This window comes from Rhineura floridana, chromosome 4 (assembly GCF_030035675.1).
Source record: "Rhineura floridana isolate rRhiFlo1 chromosome 4, rRhiFlo1.hap2, whole genome shotgun sequence".
Classification (NCBI taxonomy): Eukaryota; Metazoa; Chordata; class Lepidosauria; order Squamata; family Rhineuridae; genus Rhineura; species Rhineura floridana.
The window spans coordinates 144,807,672-144,826,344 of record NC_084483.1 but is presented as its reverse complement, the minus strand read 5'-3'; the positions used below and the strand labels follow the sequence as shown (position 1 = coordinate 144,826,344).

The following is an 18,673-nucleotide window of genomic DNA, read 5'->3' as shown; positions in this document are numbered from 1 at the left end:
TCTGTCTAGCAGTACTGCTGCCCTGTCTCTCTGGGGAAAGAGGAGAGGAAGCGAGGGAGGGGAGAGACCATCCTGCTGTGGCTGCTGCCCAAGGTTGAGGGATTAGTCATATGCTGTCCTCCTGATGTTGCTGACGTGGTGCCAGGGATAAAATTCACTTCCCTGAGGAAATGATAGGCGAAGCTGGATTGACTGTATATGTAATAAACATCTCTCTCTCTTTTCTGTAGACCGGGCAGACAGATAGGAAGCATAGAAGCCAAAGGCACCCGATTCCTTAAAGCAGATGCAAAGGTAGAGGCTGCTGAGGGAATCGCCTGCAGCCAGTCATTGCATGCCTGCTTGCCCAGCTGCGAGGTTGCACAGTCCTCCAGCACTGCCCCCTTTCCCCCCTCCTCCTCCTCCAGCCTAGTTCTTTAGCGCTGTCACTTATCTGCACAGAGAGAGATCTCCTCTTCAGTGAAAGAACTGGCAGCCTCAGTCCTTGCCACATCAGTAGGAGAGGAAACGGCTTCCGAAGAGGCATGGCCGGGGGAGGCTTCAAGGCTGCAGCATCCTTGTGCCTGGCCTGGGCCCTCTCCCTAGCTCTGGCCTCTTTCCCTCAGCTTGTGAGTGTCAGGGTGGACTGGACTCAGGAAAAGGTGGGTCCACGGCCTTCCTCTGCTTGCCTTTTTGCCTTTTGGGAGGGGGGATGCAGTGTGTAAAGGAAGGGAATGACAGGGAAGAAGAGAATTGGCGTGGGAAGAGGTCACAGGCCTCTCCGCTTGGGTTTGGGGAATGAAGGATTTAAAATAGTCACAATCATTTCTCCTTCCTTAATGGCAAAGCATTGGCGCAAATGTGCAGGAAGGGAAAGGACGATAATATGGGTACCTGGGAGGACTGAGCTCTGTGTAATGTTTTACTATTATTATGGCTTTTGCATTTCATTTTTTCTCTTATTGTGTGTGTTTCTATATGTGGATTTCTCAGAAGGGGGTTTGAATACCCTTAAGACAGATGATCTAGTGAAAAACAGCTGATCTGGTAGGGTGATATACAAGTAAATGCCACCTACTCATCCTAGTTATCTTGGCACGAAGCAGAGTTCTCAAGACACACAAAAAGATGGGTAGGAAGGACGACAAGAAAATGCACACTAGATACAGGCTCAGCGAATCAAAGCAGGGTATGGTCTGAAGGTGCATGATACACCAGCCTTTCTGAAGCTAAGCAGATCTTGGTCTGGGTGGTACCTCAATGGGACACTGCCCTGCTGTTTGTGTGCCTTGAGTACCATGATGGAAGAAAAGCAAGGTACAAATATACAAAATAAATAAAACAAAATACAACTTCAGTATCCTACAATGTATATGAAACAGCCCAATTCTTCATATTCTCAGAAGTCTCAATGAGTTCAATGGGAATTACTCCTAAGCCAGAATTGGGCACTTTGCAATAAGAGCACAAACTTGGTAGATAACAGATACCTCATGAATCTCAAATTAAGATAGGGAGGCATTTCTAATCTTCTCAAAATCTAAAATGGTGGTTGATTTTGTAACTAGGCAGGAGTTATAAGCAATGTGATATCTTGGGTTCTATGGATCAGATTATCATTATCTGTATTTCAAGATGCATGTTGATGGAGACAGACCCTTAAAGGGCAATCCTATACATGTCTGTTCTGAAGTAAGTCCTACTGAGTTCCATGAAGCTTTCTCCAAAGAAAGTGGGTATAGCAGGGGCCCTCAACCTTTTTGAGCCCAGGAGCACATTTTGAAATTGAAGTTGTTGTTGGCCCCACAAAATCCCCATGTCACAGAAGAAAAACTGGCAATGCTCAGAATCAATGGACAAAATACCTACATACTGCAAAACAAATAAAACATGAGGAGGGGAGCCAAAAGACAGGCACCTTCCACCACCTCTGCCAGCCCAACAACACAAGAAAAACCAAACTACCATTCAAAAAATAAAAAATTAGGAGAAGCAGGTGGCCTTAGTAGGCACCAAGAGGGTGTTTGGTGGTGTTATGGTGCCAACGGCCATCACGTTGGGGACCCATGTTGCATAGGATTGCTTATGTATTTTACAAAGCACGCTTTCCCCCCTATAATAACCATTATGAACCATTTTGGATAAGACTTCTAGAAGATACAGTGAGCTGTCATGAACTGTGGTTGTAGAAGGCCTGTTCCAGTCAGTTATGTGAGTGCAAAGCTCCATAATTAACACAAACTGCATTGTGTTTTGGGGAGGGACTCCGTGTAGCCAATTAGCATGTTTTGAAACTTCATACAAACTTAACGTATAAAGATTAACTTTAGACACATATGTACTGTTCTACTATATTAATGCATTACATTACATTCGAATAATGCTACATGTTTACTGTCTAGTTAGCATTCTTTCTGATGGCATAATGTAAATGTAAATTAGTCCCTTAGACTCTGAGATATCAGGCCTCCTGGGTACAATCCAAATCCTTTTGAAGGCACTGGGGAAATTTGTATTCTTTTTAACTATGGCGGACTATACGCCTAATACTAGTGTGTCACAAAAAGCCCAGATGTGTCTTTAAGCCTTGTGTTTTTAAGGACATCCAACTGTTTTCTCGCTCCCTAGTTTCTTGCAAAAACACAGTAAAATAGGGCCCCATGCGTACGGCAGGTTACGTTCCAGACCCCTGCCGAAAAGCGGAATTAATTCAATTGAATGGCGCCCAACACCCGAAAAATGCTGTAAAAGCGGAACAAGTGCCGTATGAGTGGGGCCTTACTCTAATTGAAAGCTGCCGTATTAGCGGGCTGCCGAAAAGCGGGCCACCGAAAAGCAGGGCCCTACTGTATTAGGAATCCTGTGGTAAAAAGGGGGAAATCCATGTTTAGGGTTGGACCATGCCCCAGGCTTGATTAACTCTCTTTAGAGCAATAACAGGGAACCTGTGGCTTTCCAGATGTTGTTGGACTCCAACTCCCATCATCCCCACCTAGCATGGCCAATGTTCAGGGAAAGGTGTAGTCCAGAACATCTGGAGGGCAAGTTCCCCAACCCAGATTTAGGGCTTCTGCAAGCAAGATAGCATTTGTAACCTCCTTATTACAAGATCATAGTCGAACCATAAATGTGGATTTCCTCCTTTTTACCACAGGGTTACTAATACTGTGCTTTTGCGATATCTTTGTCTTGAAATCTGTGACAATTATGGCCTACATTAACAGCTGTCCTCTTTGCTTGTTCTTTGGATCTAGATAGGTCATCCAGTTTAAGACAACCTAGAGCTTCCTAATACCAAAATATATTAAAATTAATGGCTGTGTCAGGTTGTGAAATTAAGGTGCGTACAAGGGGGGCACAGATTCAGTCTAGGATTTATGCCAAAGGAGGAAGAAAAATAACTTTTGGCACAGAATTTATCCTTGCAGAAGCAAATAAACATGATGTTTAAGCATACTGGAATTAATGTGTGTCAGTTCTAAGTGTCCATGCCTACACAGAAAGCTTGCAGTGTTCCAAGGTGAGAACCCAAGAGAGTCATGCTACAGCATATAACAGAGCCCTGATGTCATCTTTTTCAATGCAAGTAACTTTGGAGAGGGATTTAGAATGGAGCAGAAAGGATGCTTAAACCCTCTCCTGACAGCTGTTTCATTACTCAAAAGCCACCAAAGGTGTATTTTGAACCCAGCAAGGTGGGGGTGGGGGAGAGATGGGGGAATGATTTTAAAGTGGCAAAACTGCAGGCATGGAAAGGGTTAAGCAACACTCTTCACTCTCCCACACATCCTGCTTCTTTGCTCTAAAATCTCTCTTCTCTTCCCAAATCTTTTTTTAAAAACAAAACAGCCCAGCTATTATACACATTCAAGTGTGATGTGTAGTTACCCCCTGACTGAAGTTATAATGACCTTAGAAAAGGGTCATCAAGGGGACCAGATCAGGAGTCTTTAAAACCTTGAAGGGCGTACTGAAGGAAGACATGAATGGCTGGGTGTGACGAGCCAAGCCAGAAAGAATATTTAAAAGAAACCTGTATGTTTTCACAGCTTCCATTTGTCCTTTCTAAATAAACATTTCTTAAATTTCCTATAATTGTTACTTTTCTCTAACTCTAGGGAATTATGAAACCTTGCATTGCTTCCATCAAGACCAGTCACTGTTTCTGCTTGTGAAACAGTGACTAATGGCCAAGCCACATGTGATGCTCTGTTGTGTGTTTTCTCCCAACAGTGTTTTGCTATTGTTGTTTTAACAAGAAAGGAACTACTTCAATGGAGAGCAGGCTGGTTAGCAAATGAGGAAGAAGAGGGGCTTTATAGTTCTACACTTCCTTCTTCTTTTCCCTTTCTGGTTCTCTGGGCACTTCCAACTGATTTGCCTATTGAGCATTCATCCTGACTGGTTGCAGGGAGGTGAGACAGCAGTGGCTATTTCATGAGCATTCATCCTGATTGGTTTATGGGCCAGTTAGATGACATTGCATCCAACAAGTGTTACCCCACACTTTGCAGTGCATCACAAAATGACGGCACTTTTGGGAAAGCGGGTTTGTTGCACAAGACATCCCAATAGTAGTGCCTGGTGACTCCATGTCAGTGGAGCAGTGGAATCTACTCTGGGTTTTAGTATGAACTTTCAATGAGCTGTCCAAGGTGCTTCAGCATGACATGGAGCTACCAGCCAGCACTGCCTCCCAATCAACTATAATTGCGCAGCTTGAATTTGCCAGTATGTGACTGAATCCCATAAAAAAAAAAAAAAGCAACAGTCTAGGAGCGTGTTTTCCATTGATGCTATTTTTGGTTTTGGTTTTAAACAAACCCATAAGAAAGCCATGTAACTACATATAACAAGATGAATGATATAATGTGAATATAATATACTGCATGCACACACATCCTACCCTTCCACTCAAAAGGGGGCCTCGGGGTGTCTTACGAAGTAAAATTATAAAAGGGGTGGATCTTAAAACATTTTAAAGCTATCAAAACTACAGACGTGTATAACAGCAACAGTAAAAAGTTTGGCTTTAATGGACCTGCTTTTATTGTTCTAATCAGTGATCAACCCTAGTCATTCTATTTCTCAATTATCTATTGAACTTCCAAAGAAAATGTTTAGTTCTGCATTAGCGTGATTATAGCATTACTCTATTTTGTCTTATAATGGCAATGATTGGCTTTAGTAAGTGCTTGTTCTGTTCTATCAGGAAGATTGCTGTCATCCATGTCTTTTATTGATTTTCATGCCAAGTGTTATTTTATTTTTATTTCCTACAAGCACTCTAATCTCACTTTGGTTCATAGAGCCCTGCTGGCTAAGATGCATAATGCTTTCTATGATTCATACTTCAAGAAGGCTATAATTTAGGTATAATACTAAACAGATCATGCTAAACATTAAGAAAACAAGACGATGGAAATAAACAAATACCCCCCAGCCTTTTAGAGTCACCTTTTTGTTTATTTATTTATTAAATTTATTAGTCGCCCATCTGGCTGGTTGTCCAGCCACTCAGGGCGACGTACAAGATAAAAAAACAATACATTAAAACGTTAAAATTTAAAACCATAACAGTAAAAACCTAACCCACCCCAAAAGCCTGCCTGAAGAGCCAGGTCTTCAAGGCCCGGCGGAAGCTCATCATAGAAGGGGCATGGCGGAGATCATTTGGGAGAGAGTTCCACAGGGTGGGGGCCACTATTGAAACAGCCCTCTCTCTAGTCCTCACCAGTCTAGCTGTTTTAACCGATGGGATCGAGAGAAGGTCTTCTGAGGCTGATCTCGTTGAGCGGCATCCCTGATCTGGAAGGCTTCTCCACCAAACTATTTGCATAGCTTTGTACCTCTCAAATTATATTATGCATCTATACATGCACACTGAGGACCCACAAACAGGGATACTGAAATTATTGGGACACTTCCTCAAGAGCCAGAGCTTAAATTTGACACATGTGAGTTTCCAAGTCTACTCAATCATGATACAAATCTGAAAATGAGACACTTGCATATAACTGCAAAACAGGGAACTCACAGTATGTTCCAAAATGGCTAGGAAAGCTAGAAAGCAGACATTTGTAACAGACAGAGACAAAGATTCCCTAATTACAAGAATACGACATGATGTATACATTCCAATGTCTATTAGAACACACTGTGGTGTATTCACACTTTTCACAACATAGACATATGTGCATGCTTATTTGCCTCAGCAATATGCATAGCCTGATCATTTCCTTACCATCCTTCTTAACTTCCCCATATGCTATGACTTGGCCCCACCCTTGCCATACCATCGGCATTCCCTAATGTTGAAATTCTACTTAGCTTTCAGAGGTGCCAGATGAATTAGGACATTGTTGCACATGCACCACCCTTTAAAAGTCAGCCCATGGCTGGTGGTACTTGTGACACAGTGGAGCAAAGTAACAGGAAACGAATGTTTGTGCAAGTAATTAATCTACCAATAAGATCATCATTATTAGAGTTTATTATTTAAGATTGCCATACTTTGCATGACAGGCAGTTGGGAAAAAAATTGAGGACCAAAAGAGATGGACCACCAATCTTTGATTGGTGTTTTGATATTTATTCTCATGGTGATTTCTAACTTGAGTCAATCCCTTCATGTGTACCAAAATTTGCCATATGTGAAACTGATAGTCTTTGCAGAGAATGGTAAATTCACAGCCCACTTCATGCACAGCTATAGATATGGGGTGGGTGGGGGTGGGGACTTCCCTGTAGAGCAATGCTATGTGGCTCTGGAATATGTGTAAATAATTCTAGAATTGTATGGGTGGTACTGATTGTGTGGGTCTTTCCCGTGCAGTCATTGCCATCTCACCCAGAAGGAGGTGACTGGGTGGTGACTGGGTGGTGACTGGGTGGGACTGGGTCTGATATTCACACACTTACAGTTGCCATGTGGATTCATGCCATGAGGAAGCAGTTTCCACAAGGCTGTGGTGGGTGTGTAGGCAGACCACCTACGGGCAGTGTACACTCCATGCATTTAAAGTACATTTAAAGCACATGACTTTCCCAAAGAATCCTGAGAACTGTAGTTTGTTAAGGGTGCTGAGAACTGTAGCTCTGTGAGAGGTAAACTACAGTTCCCAGGATTCTCTGGAAGAAGCTATGTGTTTAACTATGCTTTGTAGGCAGCCTGGGATTGATTGTATGCAGCATTGTATCCTACGTTTTCTTGTATTTACACGTTTGCATGGCCTGTCTTTCTTGATACAGATATCCCAAAATCTGACACAATGGGTTGGATCCATATTTTTCTGTCCACAGAAGGTTTATGGTCCCATGAGAGATGTTGCTGGCAGAGGACAAAGAGAATTTTTGCTGATTTCCCCTAACCATGCAACCCCCAGGACCACCACCTATACCATTCTGGAGGATCCCCAACTCTCTCTCTACTGCTGAAAGCAAAGTCTGGATCCAACTCATTATATGTAGCCATTATTATCTGATTTGTTTCTATTCCCCCCCCATTGTTAGGTGCTTTGGATGATTAATTCACAAAAAGCAGGCAATGAGTATTTTTAATTAAAGAAAGAGTTCTTTCACTACTAGCAGTTAGAAAACATTATAGCCACATTTCCTATGGTAGCCCATTATCACAGTCTTGCCTCCGATTCCTTCCACAGTACTCCCACCGTCCAACCATTTTAAATGCAACTATCATCCGACAAGTTGCTGGGCACACAGATGTCAATCAAATGCGGCAAAATGACCTGCACCCGATACTGATTGAGAGATATCCAGGATCACCTGGCAGTTATGCTGTGCGTCAGGTGAGACAGAAAAGCTGAAAATGTAATCCATGCTGATGTCTGTAATAATCCTTCCCTTTTTGTTTTCCAGAACCATCTAACCCTCCATCTCCTAGTTCTAAGTATACTGGCTGGCACCAGTTTTCAGTAAATTGCTCCATATGATGGTCTGTTTTAACACCCTGATACAGTATATGTCACAGCTCACAACCAGAATCTCCCTCTTCGCTTCCAGCAGTGTAAGAGCCCTCTGACTCACTAGGAACACAGGAAGAGCCCTGCTGGATCCAGCCAAAGGTCAATCTAGTCCAACATTCTGTTCTCACAGTGGCCAACCAGATGGCTCAGAGAAGCCTGCAAGCAGGTCCTGAATGCAACAGTGCACTCCCACTTGTGATTCCCCCAGCAACTGGTATTCAGAGGCATACTGTCTCTGATCGTGGAGATAGAACTTAGCCATCCAAGCTTGTAGTCACTAAAAGCCTCTCCCCCTCTCTTTCTCTCAATATCCTTAATGCTGTAATCCTACTATCTCCAGTCTAGCACCAGTAACATAATATCCCAAACAATAAACTGGAAAGCGATTGTTTAGTCTTAGGGGGAATAAAGCCACACTGCTGTTTTCACCACCAGAAGAAACCTAGCAAACAGTGCTGAGTGAGGACAAATGTCAGTTTTGAAACCGCATTTCCTAAGATGGCAGGGCAGTTCAGTAAAGAGAGGGAACACTGAATTAGTGTGCTGTAGAAAACATGCGGTCATAGAGGAAAGACTTTTTTTTAATTACAGAATTAAAGGATGGAGGGAGGGAATTTTGTTCGGTATTATAAAAATACCAGAGAGAAATAAGAACTAATTTGGTTGGTCCTATTTCTTAGCAGAGATATAAAAACACAAGCAGCAGAGTGAGAATGTAACCAGCCCCACCTTTCTCTATATAAATAACAACAGACACAATCTTCTTAGGTAAAAGATAAAAACATTTACTCACAACCTCCTCATATGTTAGAAACATAGGCTGTAGCTTAGATGAAAGAAAATAGAAGTCTCAGTTCATTTTTGGTGTTTGGTATTGATGCTCTCAGCAGAGAGCATCATTTGCCATGCGGCCTCTCTCAATGGTGGGTTGATCAGCAATGGAGAATATTCAAAAAATCCTCCAGGACAAGGGAAGGAGGAAACCAGGTAACTAACCCCACCCATAAGGAAGTTACATCATGGTGAACAGGTACATGGGATATTTCCCAAATATCCCCCCCCAAGTGAACATGCAACATTTGCCTATTCCGACAAATTTTGTTATCATCACTAGTGACATCATAGATAAATCTAGCTAATAACAACTAATGTGCTACCTGGGGGAAGAGCTGTATTCTCCATCTACAAAAAAAATAGCTATATCGCATATTGGGAAAATCAGAAATTCAGTGTAAGTACATCTTTGAAGGAAGTTGCATGAAGTGGCACAGAGCATGTGACAACAACTGAGCATTTATCAATTGAATATGGTGAGGCATTTTGGTCCAGCTGGAACCTGAATACAGGTGAGTTTAATTATCTGCAATTGATGAAGGGGGGGTGCAGGGGGGAGAGGGAGCCTGTTTGAAAGAGTGTATCTTGCAGCTGGTTCTGTAGTTTCCTAGGAGATTTACTGGCAGATAGCCTAAACAAAGAAAACAGTGACAACTCTGGCACAGCAGCCATTAGGCATGTTCAGGCAAGAACCTGTACTGCTGTGGGAGAAGAACAATATCTGAAAGTAAAAACTTCCTGTTACATTACATTACAATATTACATTCTACAATTGACATGGAAATTGGGCTTGCCCGGAGGTAGGGGGGTTAGGGGTGTGTGTGTGTGTGTGTGTGAGTGTGTGTGTGTGAGAGAGAGAGAGAGAGAGAGAGAGAGAGAGATCAGTCCCCACCCTAAGATGGGTGATCTATTGCCTTGTAGAGGTTATAATATAACAGGGGTTTTCCCTCTTATATTTGATTTTATTTGTATTCTGTTGTTTTTTCAATAATCTCTGAGGTGTGTGCAAGGGTGACATCCCATCAAAAATGCTGCTCAGTCCTTGATCTGTTTAATTTTGGAGATGGCATTATACCAGGCACCTTCTCTGGACTTTGGACTTAAATGTGACTTTTGGGCAGAGCTTGGAAAAGTTACTTTTTTGAACTACAACTCCCATCAGCCCTAGGCAACCTGGCCACTGGATTAGGCTGATGGGAGCTGTAGTTCAAAAAAGTAACTTTTCCAAGCTCTGCTTTTGGGGGGTTTCTCCCCTAGTAAATGTACAGAGGGCCATATTGTTAATCTTCTGCTCATTGCCAGTAGTCTGTCTTATTTAATTACAGATTTTGAGGATTTTATTTTCGTAAGCATTGAATGGAAGATTTCTTATTTGTTGGTTTGATTTCACGGAAGTAACAATGTGTATCCTTCTGAATAAATAACTGTCCTTTAGTCACATCTCTTTTAATTTGTATGACATGATTCTTATGGATGAGTATCAGTGTGTCACATAGGATACTGGAGGGCCTGTTAAACCTTGATTCCAATGACATTAAATGTGCCACAGGGACCATTTCTAAGCAGATGAGAAATGTTGCTAAGGAAACATCAATGGGGGACAATTAAATGTCATTAACTGACAGTAGCTAGGGTCCAGAACTGATTGCCTTCTGTGTCAGACAGCACAGACTGTAGCCTACATGTGAGAGGAAAAGAAGGCAAGCCAGCCAAATACTCCATCTTCTTCACTTCACCATTGCCCCCAAGTGGATACCTTTATTTCTCTCCAGCTGCCCCCACTAAACAGCACTTTAACCTTCTGGACTTCAACTGGTCCAATGTACTTCCACTAAAGTGCAGTGTTATGATACATTGATGAGTGAATAACAAGGCCTCAGACCCAATTTTTCCAAAACAGACAATGGTTTTAATTAAGGTTTCAGTAAAGCAACAAGTTTTGAGAACATTACTTTTTGGGGGAGGGGGGGAGAAGCTACTTTTATAGTTTGGTAGTTACCTGTAAGATCAAATAAAAATTAAATAGAAATAAACATATCCAGCTATCCCTATTCTAGATGCTTCCCTGACCACAACAATATAAATGCTCATCTCTCAGTTCAGCTTCTAGGTCCCTTCATGGTCCTTTCCTCCTGTGGCACCCAGTGGTGCTCTTTAACACTTTTCTGTGTTCCAGCTCTCTTAAGTGTTTCAGCCCATTTTCCTATGAATTTTTCACCCTCTCATGCACTTGAGCCTTTAGGGATAGACAATGTGGAGCCCTCTAGGTGTTGCTATTGGCCATGCTGGCTGGGGCAGATGGAAGATGGAGTCCAACAACATCTGGAGGACACCACATTAGCTATCCCTACTTTAAAGCAAAAAGCAACCATTTTACAACCAAAACCCCAATACACAATAGCTGAAATTCCCTTTACTTCACACCTTCATAAGTATTCTTTACATTTCCAGCTGGATTTATTGAATGACAAATGTTCAATTCCTTCACACTTTTAAGGGCTTCCATGGCTTTTGCACTTAAGAACATGTAGGTGTGTGCGCACTCTTGTTCGGGGCTAGCCATAACTTTTTGGTTATTCAGAGTTGCCATAGCCTTTTGTCTGGCCCACTCACACACATGCCTCTCTGGTGCACCCTGTTCCTAGTTATCACTTGTGGTGGGAAGGAATAGAATCTCCAAAATGATGTTGCATGCGTATACAGTATCCTGTTGGCCTTCGGGAAGAGTTGTAGCTCAGTGGTAGAGCATTTGTATGGCATGCCGAAGATCCTAGGTTCAGTCCCTGACATCTCCAGGTAGGACTGGGCAAAGATTTATACCTTAAACCCTGGAAAGCCATAGCCAGTCAGTGTAGACAATACTGAGCTAGATGGACCATTAGGCTGAATCTGTATGAGGCAGCTTCCTATGTACCTAAGAGTTATTTTATAGGGGAATGGCTTTCTTAATAATGGAAAGGTGTGGTGTTTAGATTCTCACTCCAAAATTCGCCTCCTCTTATATAGCAACCCAATCTGAAGTAGAGCACATACACACCATGCTTCATCAACCAGTCCTTGGGCTTTCTTGTCACTAAGAAAAATGAAGTGTTGATAGGAAAGCCCTAGGTGTTAGTCATACTCACAGTAGACACATTAGAACCAATGGACTTGAGTTCATTTATTTTAATGAGTCTCATCTGAGTATGACTAACATTGGATATCACCCATGAATGGATATTCTTCCAGTGTTAAGTGGAGAATAGTAAGGTTTTCTAGGCAGTTTTCTAGCTTGTGCTGAGTTGATATATACAGTTTTGCTTGACAATAAGAAATGTTAATCCCCTTTGCCTTGTGGCTATATATATTTCAGCATATCAAGCACCGTTTGCAAGGACTACAGGCTGGATGGGTGGTTGAAGAACACACGTTTCAGAGTCATACTCCTTATGGATACCGCACATTTTCAAATATCATCAGCACCCTCAATCCCCTTGCCAAGCGCCATTTGGTGCTTGCTTGCCATTATGATTCAAAATACTTTCCACCACAGTTGGATGGCAAAGTGTTTGTTGGAGCCACTGACTCAGCTGTGCCCTGTGCTATGATGTTAGAATTGGCACGTTCCTTGGACAGACAGCTTCACTCTCTGAAGGTATTGAGTTTTCTCTGTATTTGGTGCTGCCTTCACCATGACCCTTGGCATGGTGTTTGACATTCCATTTTGTTTCCTTCATTCCACAGAAGACGAGCTCAAGTGCCAGGCCAGATCTCTCCCTGCAGCTCATTTTCTTTGATGGTGAAGAAGCCTTTGTTCGATGGTCCCCTTCAGATTCTCTGTATGGCTCTCGGCACTTGGCCCAGAAAATGGCATCTACACCTCATCCTCCAGGTGCCACACATACAAATCAGATTCAGGGCATTGTAAGTGAGAACTTTATGAAGAGAGAAGGAAGAGGGTGGGGCACATGCACTAAAGTAACTGACCTAGGCAACAGATCTGATTTGGGGGTGGTAGTGAAATATTTTGTCTGATACAGGTATCTCATTGGTGCAACTGACTGAAATATTTTGAAGCAGTACCAGAAAAAGCCTCTCAGAGAAGAATATGAGCTAAATAGAGGCAGAAAAGTATATTGCACTCTTTAGATGGATATGATTAAGGGATGTAGACCTCAGTTTAGTTTAAATTAGCATGACATATTGGTTCAGTCTAGCCAAAATTAAGCATTTTGAAGTCTCCTTGATTTTGAAGGGAGGCAGTTAAGTATGCAACTAACTCTCTCACTGGAATTAATTGAATGGCTTAAGCCCTTGTTTTGATTAGCAGTAAGCAGCTATTTGGCCCTATATGAGCAGCTGTTCACAATGGATGTCTAAAAATGTGAATGGGTGTGGTCACATTGCAGGATGTACAATATGGCCTAGCACAGAACCAGGGAGTTGCCATGGAAGCCCATGAATCTGTGCTCATTTTACAACCTCCCATGTTTCCAGCACTCATGCTTGTGAAGCCCCCAAAACACGTGCTCATCATTTGATCAATGCTCAGGGTTACTAGGAGGTTGTGAGAGTAGAATCTCAGAACCCACAATATAACAAAGGCAAGGCAAGTAAAACTAGGGACACACGGTTTTATGGAGTATGGGGCAGGGGGAATAAGACTGGTAACTCTAAGAGGGAGGATAACTGCATGCCGTTAAGATGACTCTTACACCTCATTGCTTGGGACCACCCATGGACCATTTCAGCTAAAAAAGGAATATCGGAGACAAGTTTCCTATTTCTTTGTTATATGTAACTGATTGCCATCATCTGGGCCATTCTATTTCTGAGGGCCGTATTGTAATTTTTCTTTCAACTGATCCTTGTATAAAGAAACATTATCACCTCCACTATTTATTCTAGTAGCCCAGGGGTTCCCAAACTATGGTCTGTGGACCACCAGTTGTCCATGAGATTCATTCAGAGGGTCTGTGGCATGTCTATAAAAATACAATGAAAAATCGTACAGTATCTAGCGTAGTGCATTACAATTGCTACAACAGGCAGAAAAATCATTAAGTGGTCTATGGGAAAAAAAGTTTGGGAACCAGTGTTCTAGCCATCAAAACAAGAAATTCTCAGTTCCTTAGAAGAATAAAGAGAAAGAAGTTAGACCTTCCATTCATTTTTACTAGCGTTTTCAGTAATCATGGTGTATTTGTTAAATAAATGAAATTTTGTGATAGTTGTTATTTATGTGTGAATGTTGACATGCCTAGATGCCTTAATTTTGTGACTGTTCAAAAACTCAGATGCACCACGGAAAGCTAATAGTCAATCCTGTCAGTGTTGACTCAGAAGTAAACCCTACTGAGCTCACTCAGAGTATGTATAGGACTACAGCCTTAATAGGATTGTCAGTGTATGGTCAATGAGCAGGACATTCATAAAATTTGTCTGGATCTGTCAGTGCTCACTGATTTTGGTCAGTCACTACAACATATCTATAGGGCTGTACAGGTGACATTTAAAAGGCTTATTTTTTTACTGATTCCTCATAGGATCTTTTTGTCTTACTGGATTTAATTGGAGCTCGGAACCCAACTTTTCCCATTTACTTTCTGAACACAGCTCGGTGGTTGGGGAGACTGGAAGCTATTGGTAAGATCAACTATGCAAAGCATAACAGCTTAAAAAATAGTTGTCATAGTAGGAGCTCTGAGCTCTGCTAGTTGTGTGTGCAGGAGTTAAATTCTTGACGTAGTTAAATCCTTGATGTTCTCAGCATTTTACAACTCTGTGTATGGCCATCATTTTTGCCTTGAGGCAGAATCTCAATGAGAAAAATCCTTTCTGATTACACTATTAACACATCAAATTGTAACTAGTCTCATATTTTATTTATTAAAATATTTATAACTCAAGTTGATCTCAGGGTGGGATGCAAGAATACATTTAAAATCAACCAATTCATTCATAAAAAAGCAGCTGAAACAATAAACCACCACCTTAAAACACAGAGCAGCTGATTCCCTTATCACAGTAGAGTTAACAATTCATAAATGCCTGAAGAAAACAGCCAGGTTCTGACTTTCTTTTTCAGCCATCCAGACCCCCCTCTTTTAAGTACATATTACCCAAATGGTTAACTGCTAACATGGCTACTAACTAGTCAACATTTAGCAATACTTTTTGGGAGAAGCCCAACCTGAGTAGTTGGGTTTTTTTTCTGGACTATGATTCCCCATCCCTGATTTACACGTGGCCTTAAGCTCCCATTAGCCCCAGCCAGCATGGCCAATAGTCAAGGATATTGAGAGTTGAAGCCTAACAACATCTAGAGGGCCACAGGTTCACTAACCCTGCAATGATAGCAATCATAGCAAATGGGACTGTACCATTCACAAGGTATTGTATGAAATTATGGGAGGAACTGTGTCAAAGTCAGCCTTCCCCATTCTTGCATCTTCAGATGTTATTAGACTGCCTTCCCCGTCATCTCTAGTTAGCATGGTCCATGGTCGGGGATGGTGTAGTCCAACAACATGTCAGGACCCCAGGGGTAGTGAAGGGTGATGAAAATGATGTATTCATCAGGCTTGGGGTCTTTGCGTTAAAAAAGTATCGCCATTCACTGACTAATTTTTTTTTTAATTAAAAAACCTGCAGAACAAAACCTTCATGATTTGGGTTTGCTAAAGAACTATGCTCCTGAAAGGACTTATTTCCGGAGTGACTTACGAAGACATCCAGTAGAGGATGACCATGTCCCGTTTTTACGAAGAGGTATGAAACCTTTTACAAAATGTTTTCTAGCTGGCATACAAGGACATACATTAAAGCAATGGAACAACATACATGCCAGGAAGTTAATTTTGTCCCCAGCCAAACAGTGTTGTAAACAATGAAGCAAGTGGGCTGACTTTTCAAGCATCGTGGATCCAAAATGAATCAAGTTACTTATTTTAGGGCCAGGTCACAGGAATGCCAAGCTTGGTGGTGATTACCTTTCCCTCCCTCCTCCCAACCCTTGGTGACCCCTGACTGTGGGAAGTGACTCAGGCAACCTGTGCACCACAGATGGAAGCTCCCAATTTTTAACATCACCACAAACCAACTCTGTGTGAGCTGGCAGTAAACATAAGGAAAGACCTGGGGGAGCAAGCCAAAGGCCTGTCTTGTCCAGCATCCTGCTCTCACAGTGGCCAACCAGATACCTATGGGAAGCCCACAAGAAGGTCCTAAGTGCAACAGTGCACTCCCTACTTGCGATTCCCAGCAACTGGTATTTAGTGGCGTACTGCCTCTGATGCTGCAAGTAGAACACAGCCATCCTGGCTAGTAGCCATTGATAGCCTTTGATGAGGCTAGGGTACAAAAGTTGGCACACAAGTCACACAAGCAGGAAACTACTTCAAACTGATAGTACCTTGTAATATTTACTTTGAGAGATAGCTGATCATTAAGTTGCTTTATGCTTCCTTAAACAAGGCGTTTCTGTTAATGTTTTGGTAACATGCACATTTATTTAAGCCTAAATCAAGTAATTAGTCTTAAGTCAATGATTATGTATCCATTATTCAGTAATTTACCAATCATTTGTTTTAATTGGCTGACAGCTCTGTTTGTAGGTATCTTTCTAGCAGCAATGGAAGATACTTAAGGAAGGAGGCTGTTATTAATACTTGCAGGTGTCAGCCTACATGGTATCCCTTTCATTCAGGGATGGCTAACATTTCTGGCCCTAAGGGCCACATTGCAACCTTCCAACTCCTCTGGCAGCTGTATGCTCTACAGCTGGCTAGCAGACACAAATGCCATATACATATCACATACCAGAGCAGGAGCACACATAGTATGCAGATCCACCCTTCCTTCGTCCACCACAGGATTAATCTGGTGAGCAGGGGGAGGGAGCAATGTCAGTCCAGATGGTAATGCCGGGACAGATGGGAGAGGCTTTATATAGGACCTATATAAATATAAAAGGAAGTGTGAATGAAACACTAGGTGATATGATGGAAGCCATTGTTTTCATGTGGTGATCCCCTGCACCTATAAAGTGAGAGTGGGCAAGGGGCATTGAACTTTACTTCCCCTCAGTCCATTGCTCCAAATGCTTCTCTCTATTCACAGCTCATTTCTGGCATCAAAGTCTGAAAGATAAGGACTTGGGGCAATTAGCAGAACAGATGTTAAGGCAGGGATCTATGGATAGCCATATTAACATTAAAATATAAACATATTCAGGGTTAACTAATGTTGTGATATTCTTGTTTATTCTGTTGTATAGGGGAAAACAGGGCTTGAAAGGTGGACTGAGTGTACAAGTGGATCCCACTGTGAAATGTTTAAATATTTAAAAAGCACTGGCCTAAAACCATAATTACCGAAGTCTCAGACCTTAACTTATTGCCCATTTAATTTTTTAACCTCTTACCAGTGAACTTTGGAATCACTTCTGATCTAAAACTCACTAGAAGAAATAAGTAGTTGCCTAGAATATAACACTACAGTGCCATCGATTTATATACCATGTAACACAGCCCGGAAGTAAAGTAATCCTTGGCTCCTACTGGGAAGAAGGGTGGGATATAAAATTAATAAATAAAAATTAAAAAATTAAACATGCAAACAAACAAGTTTGATAATGTCCTCAACATTTTGTTGTCTTTTCCCACCAGGGGTTCCAGTTCTACATCTGATCCCATCTCCTTTCCCTAGAGTGTGGCATACCATGGAAGACAATGAAGAAAATCTTGACATGCCTACCATTGACAACCTCATCAAAATTCTGCAAATGTTTGTGATGGAATATCTTAATCTGTGATGACCCACTTTTGGTACTCACTAAATGGCTGCTCTGTTTTAAATACTATTGCTAGTTCCTCTTTGGTTGCTTCCAAAGATAGGCTTTAGTATACTATAGGAATAACATATCCTGCTTTTTACTCTTTGCACCTTAGACGAAAACGGAAAGGAAATCCCTCAAGGCTTAACAGTACTATATATACACACATACATGAAGTATAAGGCAAATTATAGCTCTGTGAAAAAAGCATCCATTTATACCAAACTGTTCTAATAAAAGGAGAAACAAACATTAATTAAACACAATCTATCTTTCATTTGGGAAGAAATAAATGGAAAGTCTTAGTTTCATTATGCTACACAGTGATATTCAGTATTCCATAATTTTGGCTGCAGCAACATTCCAAAGAATTGAGAAAGCTCTATTTCCTTTAAAATCCAGATATAAGAATTTACAGCACACTTAACATGCAGTTCACTAGGATATATGCATAGAAGATAGAGAGGAATCTATACTTGTGGGTTATTTCTTTCAATATTCTGTAGTCCAGATGAAACTCATGAACTGTTCTAGTTTGAGGTTCCAATATAAATTTCCATCTACTGTGCCATAGCTTGTGTCTAAAAATGGATACTAGTGGGGTTTTTAAAGAGTCCCTGTGCCTGGATTACATATACAGTGGGAGAAATATGGCCTATATTAAATCATAATGTTAGCACATGATGCCCTGAATGTATGACCCTACAATCATTTGTTTAGTGAAGGGTCATCCCATTTCACTGTTACCTCCATAGGCGATTATTCAACAATGGAATTCAAGCTTGGAGGTAAATCATAGATGCAAGGATTGCTTGGTGCCTAACTGAATACTGCTAATTATATGAAGTCACCCTGAGTTTGAGTGTAGACATTTTCAGGCTCCATTTTTCTATCCTTTTGAAAGTACAACATATTCATCAATGTGGTATCTTGCTAATTTCATCTTGCAATACCATCTCATAACCGTGCTTTAGTTGTACCAGTGCAAAATAATGGTTTGGCTGCTATACCTAAAGCATCAACATCTGATTGGCTCGATCGATTGCCAATTCCCGTCCCC

General features: G+C 41.5%; 1 protein-coding gene across 1 annotated transcript; it reads left to right on the top strand.

Moving 5' to 3' along the window:
- Positions 1–202: 202 nt before the first annotated feature.
- On the top strand, positions 203–17,635 carry QPCT (glutaminyl-peptide cyclotransferase). Its single transcript, XM_061624662.1, has 7 exons — positions 203–641; positions 7,641–7,787; positions 12,151–12,432; positions 12,522–12,701; positions 14,324–14,423; positions 15,432–15,548; positions 17,447–17,635. Exons 1-7 carry the CDS (start codon positions 525–527, stop codon positions 17,590–17,592), a joined length of 1,089 nt encoding a protein of 362 aa, XP_061480646.1. The 5' UTR covers positions 203–524; the 3' UTR covers positions 17,593–17,635.
- Positions 17,636–18,673: the final 1,038 nt, after the last annotated feature.

Coding starts and splice junctions, on each gene's coding strand:
- QPCT (XM_061624662.1), top strand. CDS start 525: ATGGCCGGGGGAGGCTTCAAGGCTGCAGCATCCTTGTGCCTGGCCTGG. Junction 12,433..12,521: donor GACAGCTTCACTCTCTGAAG/GTATTGAGTTTT, acceptor TTCATTCCACAG/AAGACGAGCTCAAGTGCCAG. Junction 14,424..15,431: donor GGGGAGACTGGAAGCTATTG/GTAAGATCAACT, acceptor AAAAACCTGCAG/AACAAAACCTTCATGATTTG.